Raw genomic sequence first — 15,968 nt, 5'->3', positions numbered from 1 at the left:
CATTTCATAATAATACTAATCATAGTATCTCATATTTAGATTTTTGTTTCAGCTGCAAACTTTCAATCTTTACTTTTCTTCAGAAATGTTTAAACATAACATTTAACCATAATTCTTTAAGTTACATCAATAGATGTTCCACCTCAGCCGGTGTTGTCCGTGCCTGGAGAGATAATTGTCGGAACACCAACTTTGGTCAACTGTTCTGTAGAACATACCTGTGCCACCAGTCCACCTTTTTTGAACTGGAACATCTCAGGATTGCCCCTGTCAGAGTATAACAAGAACCTTGGGAACGGGAAGTATCTAAAAACATCTGAACTAACCTACCTAGCTTCTGGAGATCATGAGGGTTCAGGCATCTTTTGTACAGCAACATTCCCTAACGGGCAAACAAGTCGCACGGCAGCAAAACTCAAGATTATTAAAAGTACCGGTATGTTATTCAGTATATTACTGTGGTAGAGTCTTAGACATTAGTTTGTTGGTAACATTTGTTTGGAAAAAAAATATTTTCAATTTCTTTTCCTCTTTTGGTGCATCTCAGTGCTTCTTATGTCCTCTAGCCTCTTTCAGACACTTTCTGTCTTCATGCTCTAGTTTCAGTTTTGGTTGCCGAACACAGCTCTGTACTCTGTACAGACTGTGCCTGCATAATGTGTGTTGGTATGGCTGCTTTTAGTCTCCCCCCAAGGGCTCATGTGAAGATGAAAATGCAGAAGCAGAGACAGGGACAGAACAGTGTCACCCTATAACAGGAAGTGCCTGAACAAGGACATTCATGTTAGGTCCTAACAGTTAGGATCACCAGGGATGAGTAGTTACGTAAAAGATGAAGATTTAACCACTTGCTGAACGCCGATATACGTCCTCACTTTGAAGACGGGTATCGTTGTTATGGCAGCAGTTAACTGCCATAACCCAGGTATCCCCGTTTTCGGCCGGCAGTCGGCTACGAGATAAAAGTGGTCTCTGCGGCGGATTCGCCGCAAGATCACTTTTATCAGCGGCAATCCGGTCCTTTCAGTAGCTGTGCATGAAGACGAGTGAGGGGAAGATGACCCCCACCCGTCTCCATGACACTGCAGGGCTCTTAGCTCTTAAAGAGCCATTTTTTTTAATTGTTTTTTTAAATGACAATTTTTTTAAACTTTATTGCATTTTAGTGTAAATATGAGATCCAAGGTCTTTTTGATCCCAGATCTCATATTTAAGAGGTCCTGTCATGCTTTTTTTCTATTACAAGGAATGTTTACATTTCCCAAGTTGTGGGGACCCATAACAGTAAAATTATTTTCGTAGCGTGGGCTGTCAGCACCCAAGCAAGACAAGTAACCCTAACCCATGGACATTTAGCGCTCCCCGAGTCTCTTCCACTCGCACAGTATTAAAACCTCTTCTGGTACGTTTTGGGATGTAACACACTCTCTCTTTGTTGTCCTTTCTTTCCCTTTTATCTCTCTCTATCCTACTTTGTTGTTTTTTCCCCCCATCCCTCTCTCTAGCCATTTTTCTTGTTCTCTTATTCTTTCTCTCCGTTTTTCTTTGTTCCCCCCTCTCTTTTCCTCTCCCTACCATGTATTCTCTATTTTTATTCCTTCTCTTACACCTTGGTGGTGGTGGTGGTGGTGGTGGTGGGGGGGGGAATGGGATGAGTGGCAGTGCTGGCGGGAAGTTGGCATGAGTGGCAGTGCTGGTGGGGGGTGAGATCAGTGGTAGTGCTGGGGGGAGTTCTGATCAGCCAACTTAGGTGCTCTTGATCAAGGTCATCTGCTGATGTGAGAATTGTAGTGGGGACTTTTAATGGCAACTATAATCACAGGTAGTGTTACTCATTGTGTCTCTGGCCTCACTGTGTCTCCAGCTCTGTGGTGTCTCACGGCAGTGACACCTATGCTGAAATCAGGAGATAGGGTCTCCTCCAGCCCCTCCCACTTCACATTCCTCACCAGTCAGCTGACCTCTAGTCTCTGCCCCCCACCCATGCCGTGAACTGAATGGGTGGCTGCAAAGAGGCTAAATGGGCGGCCGCGGGCTCCAGGCATAGCCCTGCTGCGCGGCTGTTAAAAGTCTGGGAAAGCAGTGCGGGCTTCAGGAACAGCCCAGGATTCCGTGACCCATGGCAAATAGTCATTCGACCCCCCGAGGGGGTCCCGACCCCCAGGTTGAGAACCACTGCTCTAGGATCTCTACTAATATATATATATATATATATATATATATATATATATATATATATATATATAATGTTTGGGGGTTCTAAGTAATTTTCTAGCAAAAAAAAAAAATGAGTTTAACTTGTCAGAAAAAGGTTTAGTGTTTAAGTGGTTAAACTTTACTCATTTACACATCAAAGTCTGTTCCTTTGATCTAAAGGACAAATTGTTACAATGTTTATACTTAAGTTCCACTGCTAAAGAATGTTGTGATTCTTGGCAGACTGCCAGGATATTTTTTCCTTTTCTTTTGACGGCTGTCGGCTTTAGCAGAGCAGAGAGAATTCTCTGCATAGAAAGAATCGGGAAATACTTTGTCAAGATCGCAACAGGAAAAAAATTGCGATAACGATTCTTAACGATTAATCGTGCAGCTCTATGCTTAATGCGAAGCACTGAGAACCAGGGGCATTGCTAGGTCTACAAAAGATCTGGGGCTAGAGCCCATAGCAGCATAGTAAAAAAAGTCATATGCTTGGGCGGGCATACACATGTATATAATATACGTGTGTGTGTATACATATCCCCAGAGAGCCCCCCCTTACATCAGGGTCCTCAAAGAGCCCCCCTTACATTACGGTCCCCAGAGAGCATCCCCCTTAAATCGGGGTCCCCAGAGAGCCTCCCCTCCCCTTGGGAACCCTTGAAGAGACTCGGGGCTATGGGCCCCAGATTCGGGGCCATAGCCCCAAAATCCACCCCCTAGCGACGCCACTGCTGAGAACCAACAAATCTGGAAATCAACCTGCCCTAAAAAAAAAAAAAAAAAGTTCTGGTGGTGGTTATAAATAATAGCAATAAAAATGAAATTCACAAAATAAAGGAAGAAATGTAATGAAGTCAGAGGGGTGCTATAACAAAAATATACAGTATAGTGATGATTACTACATTGGCAGCCTATGGTCAACACGGGTGATGATAAAACTATAATTTTGAATGAGTTTATTAATAAAAATATAAAAGATTTAATGATGGTTTGAACAGCTGGCAAACAAATTTAAAAGATGCAAGGAAAACTGACCAATTCAAGGTGATAAGGTTGATGATGATTTTTTTTTTTTTTTTTACAGTGGAAAACAGTTTGAACAAAGATATTAGGATAATTATAATTGTTGCATGCTTAATCTCATTGTTATTGATCACCTTCTTCATTTGGAGGTACAGTATACTATTATTGAATAGTAATATTATACAGAAAACGATCATGGAAATGTTGTATTTTTATTAATTGACACAATTGATTGAAAGCTGGAAGTCAACATTTTTCAGCCAACCGTTTCTTATTCAGGAATGAACAAAACTTCCTGTGTTCAGTACACAAGCAGTTGTGTGAATTATGTTTGACATTTTTTGCTCATTCTTGTTGTGACCATTATTAAATTCTATGGGGGGGTCTTGTTGTTCAATTCTGGCCATTTGTTGGACCAATAAGTAAGATACTGTCAAACATGGGAAGCTGGACATTGCCATTAGGGACTGCAGGGGAGAGGACAGAGCACTCAACAATAGCTGGTAATGCCTGGGAGCGGTGACATCACCCATAAGTTCTGATGGCCCATCCATTGTTGGCATTGCTGCCTCTCCCCTGAGGGGGGGGTCTTGTTGTTCAATTCTGGCCATTTGTTGGACCAATAAGTAAGAAATTGTCATTAGGGACTGCAGGGGAGAGGACAGAGCACTCAACAATAGCTGGTAATGCCTGGGAGCAGTGACGTCACCCATAAGTTCTGATGGCCCATCCATTGTTGGCATTGCTGCCTCTCCCCTGAGGGGGGGGTCTTGTTGTTCAATTCTGGCCATTTGTTGGACCAATAAGTAAGAAATTGTCATTAGGGACTGCAGGGGAGAGGACAGAGCACTCAACAATAGTTGGTAATGCCTGGGAGCAGTGACATCACCCATAAGTTCTGATGGCCCATCCATTGTTGGCATTGCTGCCTCTCCCCTGGGGGGGGGTCTTGTTGTTCAATTCTGGCCATTTGTTGGACCAATAAGTAAGAAATTGTCATTAGGGACTGCAGGGGAGAGGACAGAGCACTCAACAATGGCTGGTAATACCTGGGAGTGGTGACGTCACCCATAAGTTCTGATGGCCCATCCGTTGTTGGCATTGCTTCCTCTCCCCTGGGGGGGGGGTCTTGTTGTTCAATTCTGGCCATTTGTTGGACCAATGAGTAAGATACTGTCAAACATGGGAAGCTGGACATTGCCATTAGGGACTGCAGGGGAGAGGACAGAGCACTCAACAATAGCTGATAACGCCTGGGAGTGGTGACGTCACCCATAAGTTCTGATGGCCCATCCCTTGTTGGCATTGCTTCCTCTCCCCTGCAGCTGTTGCTGACTGACACAGGGGAGCTGGATCATTTGACTAGACCGGACCAGTGCGGGCTAAAAATAGGTAGGTATTTACATCTTTCTCACACGGGTTAATCAGCAAAGGTGTTAGGCTAGCAGGAGGGGGCATTTTTAAGACTAGTTAGGTTTAGCCTGAAAATCTACTTTAACCGCTTCAGCCCCGGAAGATTTTACCCCCTTCCTGATCAGAGCACTTTTTGCGATTCGGCACTGCGTCGCTTTAATTGACAAGTGCGACGTTGCGCTCAAACAAAATCAACGTCCTTTTTTCCCCAGAAATAGAGCTTTCTTTTGGAGGTATTTGATCACCTCTGCGGTTTTTATTTTTTGCGCTATAAACAAAAAAAGAGCGACAATTTTGAAAAAAAAACGCAATATTTTTTACTTTTTGCTATAATAAATATCCCCCAAATATATATAAAAAAAACATTTTTTTCCTCAGTTTTGGCCGATATGTATTCTTCTGCATATTTTTGGTAAAAAAAAATTGCAATAAGCGTATATTGATTGGTTTGCGCAAAAGTTATAGCGTCTACAAAATAGGGGATAGTTTTATGGCATTTTTATTATTCATTTTTTTTTTTTACTAATAATGGCGGCGATCTGCGATTTTTATTGTGACAGCCACATTATAGCGGACAAATCGGACACTTTTGACACATTTTTGGGACCATTGGCATTTATACAGCGATCAGTGCTATACAAATGCATTGATTACTGTAAATATGTCACTGGCAGGGAAGGGATTAACACTAGGGGGTGATCAAGGGGTTAATTGTGTTCCCTAGTGTGTGTTCTAACTGAAGGGGGAGGGGACTGTGTAGGGGAGATGACAGATCGCTGTTCATACTCTGTATGAACAGACGATCAGTCTCTTCTCCCCTCAGAGAACCGTAAACTGTGTGTTTACACACACAGATCCCGGTTCTCCGTGTGTGAGCTGAGATCATGGGAGCCCGGCGGTGATCGTGACCGCCGGGCACTCGCATCGGCTCCAGGGGCGAGCAGCGGGCGCGACCCTAGTGGCCACAGGGCAAAGCGACGTAACATAACGTTGTTTCACCCAGCCGTGCCATTCTGCCGCAGTACAACTGTGGCGGCTGGTCGGCAAGTGATAAAAAGTGATTGTAAAGCTTCAATTTTTTTTTTTTAAATAACAAACATGTTATACTTACCTCCACTGTGCAGTTCGTTTTGCACAGTGTGGCTCCTCGGCGGCTCTCACGGCTCCTCCCCGCATCAGATAACCCCCTGGGCGAAGCGCTCTCCCGGTAAGTTACCTTGCAGGTGCGCTCCAGAGTCCAGCATTTGGTGTCCATAGCCGCCGAATGTATTGGATTTGTTTGACAGCAGCGGGAGCCAATGGCTGCACTTAGGGTTGCCACCTGTTCGGGATTCACCAGGACATTTTGGGTTTGAAATCATGCGTCCGGGTTTCAGACTGCCTGAAACCTGGACACATTATTCAGACTGGACTATGGCTTCCCAGCAGGGTTGCTGGCTGCAGTTGTCTAAGCTGAGAGTGTCTGTTACATTCTCTTTCACACTGCCCAAAGCGCACTAAAAGAGATGGCTCGATCTGCACCCCTTTCTCCCGCCCCTACCCCTCTGTGTCTGACCCACTCCAACCCCTAGCACTGTACCTCATAAAAGGAAAGTGGGGATGGGAAATTTGAAGCCCAGCAGCCTCAGATACATCTGGATGAGAGGTGATGATTGCCAAGGGGTGAGTGAGCTCGCCATCCATCCCTGTCTGTGACTGAAGTCTCCCCCCTCCCCCTCTTCTCTCCTACCTCTAAGGCCCCTTTCACACTGGGGCGGGGGTGGCGTCGGCGGTAAAGCGGCGCTATTGTTAGTGGCGCTTTACCGTCGCTAGCGGACGAGAAAGGGTTAAAAACCACCGCAAGGCGCCTCTGCGGAGGCGCTTTGCCGGCGGTATAGCCACGCTGTCCCATTGATTTCAATGGGCAGGAGCGGGGAAGGAGCGGTGAATACACCGCTCCTTCCCTGCTCCAAAGATGCTGCTGGCAGGACTTTTTTTCCCGTCCTGCCAACGCACCGCTCCAGTGTGAAAGCCCTCAGGGCTTTCACACTGGAGACACAGCAGCGGCACTTTCGGGTCGGTTGGAGGCGCTATTATTAGCGCAATAGCGTCTGCAAACCGCCCCAGTGTGAAAGGGCCCTAAGTGAGTATGCTAAGGTAAATCAGGGTTCTCAGAGCACCCCTTACATCAGAGGCCACAGTGTTCCCTCTTACATCAGAGTCCTCTCCGTACACCAGAGCAGCCCTTATTTTAGAGTTCCCAGAGTTACATCAGAATCTGCAGAGTCTCTCCTTACAGTGAAAGGGAACTCTACAAGTTCAGATGTAAAAGGGGAACTCTGCAGATTCTGATGCCATAGCATAGTGCTAAAAGTTTGTTTCTTCATTTTCCACTGAAATGTTACGACAATTATGTCTCATGGTGTTGCTAAATAACAAAGGTTCTGTCTACTGCCCACAAAAGTATACTGCCAGGTTCTCCCTACAAATGACAAATGACACCAAAATCTTTCTCTTTGTTTAAGATTCCTTCTAGGTAACAAAGCTTCCACATCCAGAGCCCCTAATTCATTTAGAAGAAAAAAGGATGCTTTTGAGACAAAAGGTACCAAGGTAAGTGTATCTGAAGGAGTAGAAACCTAGTTAAAGGCAACCCCCTCCCCCCCTCCAACCTATTAAATATACAACGTGTTTATTCCTTAGGACAGTGATGGCGAACCTTGGCACCCCAGATGTTTTGGAACTACATTTCCCATGGTTCTCATGCACTCTGCAGTGTAGTTGAGCATCATGGGAAATGTAGTTCCAAAACATCTGGGGTGCCAAGGTTTGCCATTGCTGCCTTAGGAGGTTCAAGTACTTGGGTGCATAACCAATTAAAATCCACTCTGCTAAGGTCCATTAAAGACCATTAAAAAGTAAATTCTGATTGGTTAAATAAGTTCCTGCACTTAACGTGACCCTGTCACTTATTCACCCAAGTAAAACGTGTGGTAGACTCACTCGCGACAGAGGCTTTTGGAGGGAACTAAATTAGACCAGGATTTAGATTTCCATCACTGGAGTCTATAGGCACGCAACCTCTGGCACCCAAAGTAACACCAAACGTTACGGTATTAGATGCAAAACTTGGTTAGCGCTAAAGAAAATCATATTACTGGTTCTAACATTGCTTAGAATATTGTAATAAGCTTATAAGGGATGACTGTATATCTTTATAGGATAAAAAGAGAGCAGAAAGGGCGGGACTTCGCATGAAGCATGTGTGGGATAAGGGTTTGGTAGTTTGTAGGGTAATAGACATATCTATATTACAGTTTTTAACTTGATTTCACATAATTACTATCTAATTGGCTGACATTACTGTTGTTCAGACAATTACGTAAGTGGACATGGCCCCCAGGCCAGCAGTACATGGACACCCTGTAAATACCAGCTGGGACTCTGACCTCAAGTTCATTGCCCCCTCATTAAGTGAATGTCCTGGATCAATTCATAATTTTATTTTTGTCATTTCAGAGACACAATACACGTTTGCTCCTGATGAGCGATAATAAGTTGCGAAACGCGTAGAGCAAACAGATATCGTGTGTTTAACCATGTGTCACAACCAGTGTTTTCTCAATGCATTACTAACCACTTCAATACCCGCCCATTGTCATATGATGTCCGCAGATGGGATCTCCCATCCTGGGAGGGCGTCATATGGCCTCCTGGGCTTCCTGGCCGCCTGGGGGGCGCACGCCCCCCCGCTGTGTCAAGCGGGACCCGATGCGCGTACCCAGGAGCCACAATGTCTGCCGGGCACCCGCGATTGCCCATTAACCGAGCAGGACCTTGGATCTGTGTGTGTAAACACACAGATCCACGTCCCCTCAAAGGAGAGGAGACAGATCATGTGTTCCCAGTACAGAGGAACACCGATCGGTCTCCTCCCCTTGTGAGTCCCCACCCCCTACAGTTAGAATCACTCCCTAGGACACACAGTTAACCCTTTGATCGCCCCCTAGTGTTAACCCCTTTCCTGCCAGTGACATTTATACAGTAATCAGTGCCTTTTTAAAGCATGGATCGCTGTATAAATGCCAATGGTCCCAAAATGGTGTCAAAAGTGTCCGATGTGTCCGCCGCAATATCGTAATTACAATAAAGATCACAGGTCGCCGCCATTACTAGTAAAAAAAATAATAATAAATAATAAAAAGGCCATAAAACTATCCCCTATTTTGAAGACGCTATAACTTTTGTGCAAACCAATAAATATACGCTTATTGCAATTTTTTTACCAAAAATATGTAGAAGAATACGTATCGGCCTAAACTTTTAAATTTGTGATATTTATGATAGCAAAAAGTAAAAAATATTTATTTTAAACTTATCGCTTATCTTTTGTTTATAGCGCAAAAAATAAAAACCACAGAGGTGATCAAATACCACCAAAAGAAAGTTTTTCTATTTGTGGGGAAAAAATGTTAAAAACTTAGTTTGGGTACAGTGTCGCATGACCGCGCAATTGTCATTCAAAGTGCGACAGCGCTGAAAACTGAAAATTGGCCTGGGCAGGAAGGGGGTGAAAATGCCCGGTATTGAGCTGGTTAATATTCTCTGTTCATGTATTGCTGTCTATATGCTTTCAATACTGTATGAACTTGTTCATATTTATATATACTTCATATCTATACAATAAAGCTGTCAAATTTTACTTTTGTATACCCTTTTACTTCATCCTTGTCATGGACTAGTTCATTAAGTTTAATTTAGTAGGTATCTATTCCCAAATACCACCAAAAGAAAGCTCTATTCATGGGGGAAAAAAAGGACACCAATTTTGTTTGGATACAACGCCGCACGGCCGCGCAATTGTCAGTTAAAGTGACGCAGTGCCGTATCGCAAGAAATGTCCTGGTCATTAAGACAAAACAGTGAAAGAAGGAACTTGGCTTGCATCAATGTAATTTTTTTTTTCTTATAAATGTCATCACTTCTCTGTGATTTTGTATTTCACCATTGTTTCCCATGTTGTTGCAGCATATTGCAAAGTTGGTATTTTACCCATATCTTTTTGACGCCTAGAATTATTTATTTTTTTTTTTTTAATTTTGAAAATCAGTACAACTGACTGAAAGAGATGTACGGAAGAAGCAGAGGCTGTTCATTTCACAAAGTGAATTTTCACTTAACCACTTGCCTACTGGGCACTTTTACCCCCTTTCTGCCCAGACCAATTTTCAGCTTTCAGCGCTCTCACACTTTGAATGACAATTGCGCGGTCATGCAACATGGTCCCCAAATGAAATTTTTATCATCCCCTCCCCCCCCCCCCACAAATAGAACTTTCTTTTGGTGGTATTTATCCGCTTCAGCCCTGGAAGATTTTACCCCCTTCCTGACCAGAGCACTTTTTTGCGATTCGGCACTGCGTCGCTTTAACTGACAATTGCGCGGTCGTGCGACATTGTACCCAACCAAAATCGACGTCTTTTTTTCCCCACAAATAGAGCTTTCTTTTGGTGGTATTTGATCACCTCTGTGGTTTTTATTTTTTGCGCTATAAACAAAAAAAGAGCGTCAGTTTTGAAAAAAACACAGTATTTTGTACTTTTTGCTATAATAAATATCCCCATTATTTTTTTAAAAAAGCAATTTTTTTCCTCAGTTTAGGCCGATATATTTTCTTCTACATATTTTTGGTAATAAAAATCGCAATAAGCGTATATTGATTGGTTTGCGCAAAAGTTATAGCGTCTACAAAATAGGGGATAGATTTATGTCATTTTTATTATTAATTTTTTTTTTTTTACTAGTAATGGCGGCGATCTGCGATTTTTATCGAGACTGCAACATTATGGCGGACACATCGGACACTTTTGACACATTTTTGGGTCGATTGACAATTATACAGTGATCAGTGCTATAAAAATGCATTGATTACTGTAAAAATGTCACTGGCAATGAAGGGGTTAACACTAGGGGGCGATCAAGGGGTTAATTGTGTTCTCTGTTTGTGTTTCTAACTGAAAGGGGGGAGGGGACTGTGTAGGGGAAGAGATAGATCGCTGTTCATACTCTGTATGAACAGACGATCTGTCACTTCTCCCCTCAGAGAACCGGGATCTCTGTGTGTAAACACAGAGATCCCGGTTCTCGCCGTGTTACGAGCGATCTCGGCGGTCTCGATGACCGCCGGGCACGCGCATCGGCTACGGGGGAGAGCCGTGGGCGCACGCACGCGCCTCCAGCGGCGTGTGGCCACCAGAGGGAGCAACGTAACATAACGTCGATTCACCTGCCCGTGCCATTCTGCCGCAATACAACTGCGACGGCTGGTCCCCAAGCGGTTAATCGCTACTGTTTTTTTTTTGTTTTTTTTTCCGTTTAGCAAAAATAAAAACCGAGTGGTGATTTAATAAGGCCAAAAGAAAGCTCTATTTGTGTGAAAAAAATTATAAAAATATAGTTTGGGTACAGTGTAGCATGACTGCATTGGCCTGCACAGAAAGGGGTGCCCAGTAGGCAAGTGTTAAATACCCAATCCTGTGGAAGTTTGTTTTTTTTTTAAAGTTGATTTTTGTTGCATATAATTTGATTTGAAGTGACTATGACTTCACCCAAAAAAAAAAAATTCTTAGAAAAAGAGTGAAATCCCTATCAGGTAATTTTTCCCTTTCTCCACCCAGAGATGCAACAGGAAATGAGAGGAAATCTCTCCTAAATCACTGGAACAAGCATTCCCATTGGAGGATTTCCTCTGGATTTCTAGTGACGTCATAAAATGTTGTCTTTTCTTTCACATTCGGTCCCAGAGGCAATGGTCAGCAGGATTTATAGAAATAGCTAATCTCCTCTGTTGGGACACAGACTGCAATAAAAACCTGACAGAGTCTAACCCTTCATACCATTCTATAAAAAAAAAAAAAAATTTCTCTTTATCTACACTTCCGCTCTTGCCTCTGTATACTACAATATGGACCTGAGCAGTTTTTAAATCGTCTACTATGGGCCTGTTTATTCTGCGCTAACTTTGTCATTATGATAAAAAAGTAATACATATATTGGGTTATTTTCAGAACAAATAAGGCTTTCTCTTGGTGATAAAGATGTAAAAAAAAAAGTTCCTAAATTTACACTTTTCCTAGTGTGATCACTGTTAGTTTAAAAAAAAAATGGTGGTATTGTAGAGAAAATGTGTGCATTTTACTCTATATTTTTGTCCCATTTATAATGATGCTAAAATTAAATTTCTGGTACAAGCAAGCCAAGATATTTATGAATTAAATAAAGTTTTTTTTTTCCAATTTTATAATAAAAAGATAAAAAATATATAATGCATGGAATAAAAACAAAAAACAAAATTTTCTTTTTTTCGTTTCTATTTTTTTTGAATGAAAAATACAAAAAAAAAAAATATAGGAATAAAAAGTAGCAGATAAATAATAGCTGAGGGAAGAAGGAGGGAATGAGTTAGGACTAACTATAATGATGCTAAAATTAAATTTCTGGTACAAGCAAGCCAAGATATTTACGAATTGAATTAAGTTTTTTTTTCCAATTTTATAATAAAAAGATAAAAAAAAAAAATATTATGTATTGAATAAAAATAAAAAGTAAAATTTTCGTTTTTTTTGTTTGTTTTTATTTTTTTAAATGAAAAATACAAAAAAAATATAGAAATAAAAAGTAGCAAATAAATAATAGCTGAGGGAAGAAGGAGGGAATGAGTTAGAACTAACTGATAGTTATTAAAGGGGTATGAATTTATTAAAAATAAAAATAATATATTTGGTAAAATTGGGGGGGGAGATATTGGGTGGCGGGGGAGAGAGGGCAAGCCAAAGACGTGCTATGTATGCCCTCTATAGTTTGGTAAAAGTTTTTTGGGCATATGTAGCATGCCTATGGTATGAGATTGGTTAAGATATGTGAATATTAATTTTGCTATGAGAGTGTTTTTTTTTTTTTTAGAAACTCACTCAGAAAATTGACAAATCTCCCAATAAATCATTGTTTAGCAATTTTTTTTTCTTATACTATATTTTATATAGGATACCAGGTATACAGATCTTATGGAGAGAGAAAATACAGTTTATTGTGTATTAGAGGTAAGCAAGTTAAAATAATCCTGATTTATTTAATATATTTTCTAATGATTTCTGGTATAAATATCCACGTGTGACAAAGACAAATTTATATAAATGTAAATCACATATTGATATTGCAATTGATCCAACTGTTCTTATTTTCTACAGCCAGCAACTCAGAAGATGATACAAGGAAAGACCAATTTGACTGAATATAAAAACACATATGAGGCCCTTACCTAGAACTCAAAAACACCTAAATACTGTCCAAAATATCAAATAAAATTCCTTTTCAATATTAACACATGAGTAATGAAAGCGGATTTGTATTTCCCTCTGTTTTTTTTTTTTCCAGGGTGGATAAGTCTAAACCCTGGTTTGGGCTTTCATAGGTGATTATGTACAACCATGGGGAAATTGTTATATATTCTAAATTCTGCATGAGACATCAAGGTTTCAAGAATTTAGATCTTCAAACCTACCTCTAAAAAAAACAACCCTTCTCTGGCTCCTAGAAATTGTGTTTCTCATGTAAAATGTGCATTTCTCACCTCTGTGCAGCATCTATAGAGACAGAGAATGGAGTTGGATCCCGAGACAACATAAGTCCTGTGCACATACAGTATCTGGTGTTGTGGAAATTTTACGAAGATGTATTTTAATATGTATTATCATTGTGTCTTCCTGTTTTAGTACTCCTGCAGCCAACTCTAAAGAGCTGACTGGGGCAGACCGACGCTGGTTGAGATCCGTTTAGTGAACTTCCTGAGGTTGGAGAGAAGTGTTTTCAGAGTAGGGATGTGTCTGCCGGCGAAGGGCCCCTGTGCAATGCATAGAACGATAGTCTGGGGGGGATGTGTTCTCTCTGCAAAGACATTATCGGTTTAGTGGATGCCTGATCAACATATTTGGGGTGCCATGACGTACACCTGCAGATAATCTCCCATCAGCAGGAACGGATCCATCCTGTTGGAAGGATTTCCTTAGTTCACATTCATATCCTGTGTTGTCATATCCTGTGAGGTCATATCCTGTGTTGTCATATCCTGTGTTGTCATATTCTGTGAGGTAATATCCTGTGTTGTCATATCCTGTGTTGTCATATCCTGTGTTGTCATATTCTGTGTTGTCATATTCTGTGAGGTAATATCCTGTGTTGTCATATCCTGTGTTGTCATATTCTGTGTTGTCATATCCTGTGTTGTCATATTCTGTGAGGTAATATCCTGTGTTGTCATATCCTGTGTTGTCATATTCTGTGTTGTCATATCCTGTGTTGTCATATCCTGTGTTGTCATATTCTGTGTTGTCATATCCTGTGTTGTCATATCCTGTGAGGTCATATCCTGTGTTGTCATATCCTGTGAGGTCATATCCCGTGAGGTCATATTCTGTGTTGTCATATCCTGTGTTGTCATATCCTGTGAAGTCATATCCTGTGTTGTCATATCCTGTGTTTTCATATTCTGTGTTGTCATATTCTGTGTTGTCATATCCTGTGAGGTCATATCCTGTGAGGTCATATCCTGTGTTGTCATATCCTGTGTTGTCATATTCTGTGTTGTCATATTCTGTGTTGTCATATCCTGTGTTGTCATATCCTGTGAGGTCATATCCTGTGAATGAAGCAATTGGCTGTTGGGGCCAGGACTTCCTGTTTGTGATTGCTTTTGTTTTCTTTGAATAAAAGAGCCAGTGCACTGCTTAGCAGGCAGTCATGCTGAGATGAAGGAGCGATGGAGCTAAGATGGTGATTATGTCTGTTTTCTGGGGAAATGCGGGAGACATGGGTTATTTAAAGATGCATTATACCATTAGACTGAATGTGTGCTTATTAGCACAAAAGAGTATGGTGGGTTTTTCCACGACACTGGCAAATTAATGGTCAAAAAAGTAGTGATGGGAATCTGGAAAAAGGCCCGGAGAAGATGGTATCGGCAATGGACGGATCATTTAGTAACAGTGAAGGACTGCTCTGATCTGTCGGTGCTGAAAGAAGGCAAACAGCCAAGTGAAGATGCCAAATGTGCATTATGTGTCTTATTTATTCCAAAATGGTGTTCTAGCTCCCCAACTTAGCCTTATGGTGGCCATACACCAACCGATAGAACCAGACATCAATTGAGTGGACAAATATGACATGGCCAAGTAATGAGTGATGGTTTTGACTGAACCAAGTCAATCAGTTGTGGATAGGGTTGCACCGATACTAGTATCGGTATCGGTATTGGTGCAGATACCGAGTATTTGCACAAGTATCAGTACTCGTTCAAATGCACCGATACCTGAAACCGATACTTTCAGGCTCGGCTTTTTGAGCTGTCAGTGGGTCTCCCCTGTGTTAAAGTCCGGTAATTGGAGCTGTCAAAATAAAAAAAAGCAGCCGGCAATGTTTATTAACAACATTGCTCAGCCCTGAAACACTAAAATAAAAAGAAACATTGTTTTTTTTTCGTATATTTCTGTTTCTTCATCTGCAGATCAAAGGGATGTTTAACCCCTTAATAACCCTTAATTTACTCTAATCAGCCTAATTAACTCCCTATTCTCCTCCATTTAATTATTATTTTCCTGCTTTTTTTTTTTTCTTTTGTTCACGTCTTTTATAAACGATAAACAATTAAAACTTTTTATTTGTTTGCTTTGTTAGTGAACATTTTTACACATATATATTAACATATATTTACACATTTCACATTGAAAAAGCGCTAAATTAAAAATTAAAAATCAATTTATTTCATTTGTAAATAACTTTTCAATGCCTTGTACCATTGCTGACAGCTGAAGTTAAAACAAAACAGTTGCGGTAGGTATCGGTAATTGGTATCGGCGAGTACTAAAAAAAAAAAAGTATCGGTACTTGTACTCATTGTAAAAAAAAAAATGGTATCGGTGCATCCCTAGTTGCGGAGGAAAAAAATATGACATTGTTAAAATGTTAAAATATACATTGTTAAATTGAATATCAATTGTTCAGTTTTATCACACTGCGCATGGCCTCCATTAAAGTGTAAGTATAGCCAAAAATTTTTTTTTTCATTTTTTGAAAAAGTACGAAAGGGTTAAAAACCCAGATGTATTATTATTTATTTTATTTTATTTTTTATCTGTGAGCTGTTAGGGAGAATTTTCTTCACTTATTGTCCCAGAGATGACACAGAAAGTAAGATTAAATCTCCCCAGGTTGATCAGGAGCTAATTGCCCCAGATATTAAAGATCGTGATATAGAGAGGAGTCTCAAACTAGCTGTTTTATTTGGTGTTATAAGATAA

The 15,968-nt window shown here is 41.0% G+C and overlaps 1 protein-coding gene across 3 annotated transcripts in view; it reads left to right on the top strand.

The window, feature by feature from the left end:
• LOC141110451 (myelin-associated glycoprotein-like) overlaps nt 1-14,869 on the top strand; it is a 28,244-nt gene extending 13,375 nt beyond the window's left edge. The window contains exons 4-8 of one of the 3 annotated variants that reach the window (XM_073601798.1): nt 134-436; nt 3,287-3,374; nt 7,143-7,230; nt 12,660-12,716; nt 12,864-14,869. In XM_073601798.1, coding sequence (XP_073457899.1) covers nt 134-436; nt 3,287-3,374; nt 7,143-7,230; nt 12,660-12,716; nt 12,864-12,938 — 611 coding nt within the window. In that variant the 3' untranslated portion in view covers nt 12,939-14,869. Of the gene's footprint in view, nt 1-121; nt 437-3,286; nt 3,375-7,142; nt 7,231-12,659; nt 12,717-12,863 lie in introns of those variants that run through there. The other 2 variants (XM_073601797.1, XM_073601799.1) reach the window with 2 other exon arrangements.
• The last annotated feature ends 1,099 nt before the right edge of the window (nt 14,870-15,968 follow it).

The sequence above is a fragment of the Aquarana catesbeiana genome, linkage group LG10 (genome assembly GCF_042186555.1).
Source record: "Aquarana catesbeiana isolate 2022-GZ linkage group LG10, ASM4218655v1, whole genome shotgun sequence".
Classification (NCBI taxonomy): domain Eukaryota; kingdom Metazoa; phylum Chordata; class Amphibia; order Anura; family Ranidae; genus Aquarana; species Aquarana catesbeiana.
The sequence above is the reverse complement of the archived record's forward strand: the minus strand, read 5'-3'. Positions and strand labels throughout refer to the sequence as shown.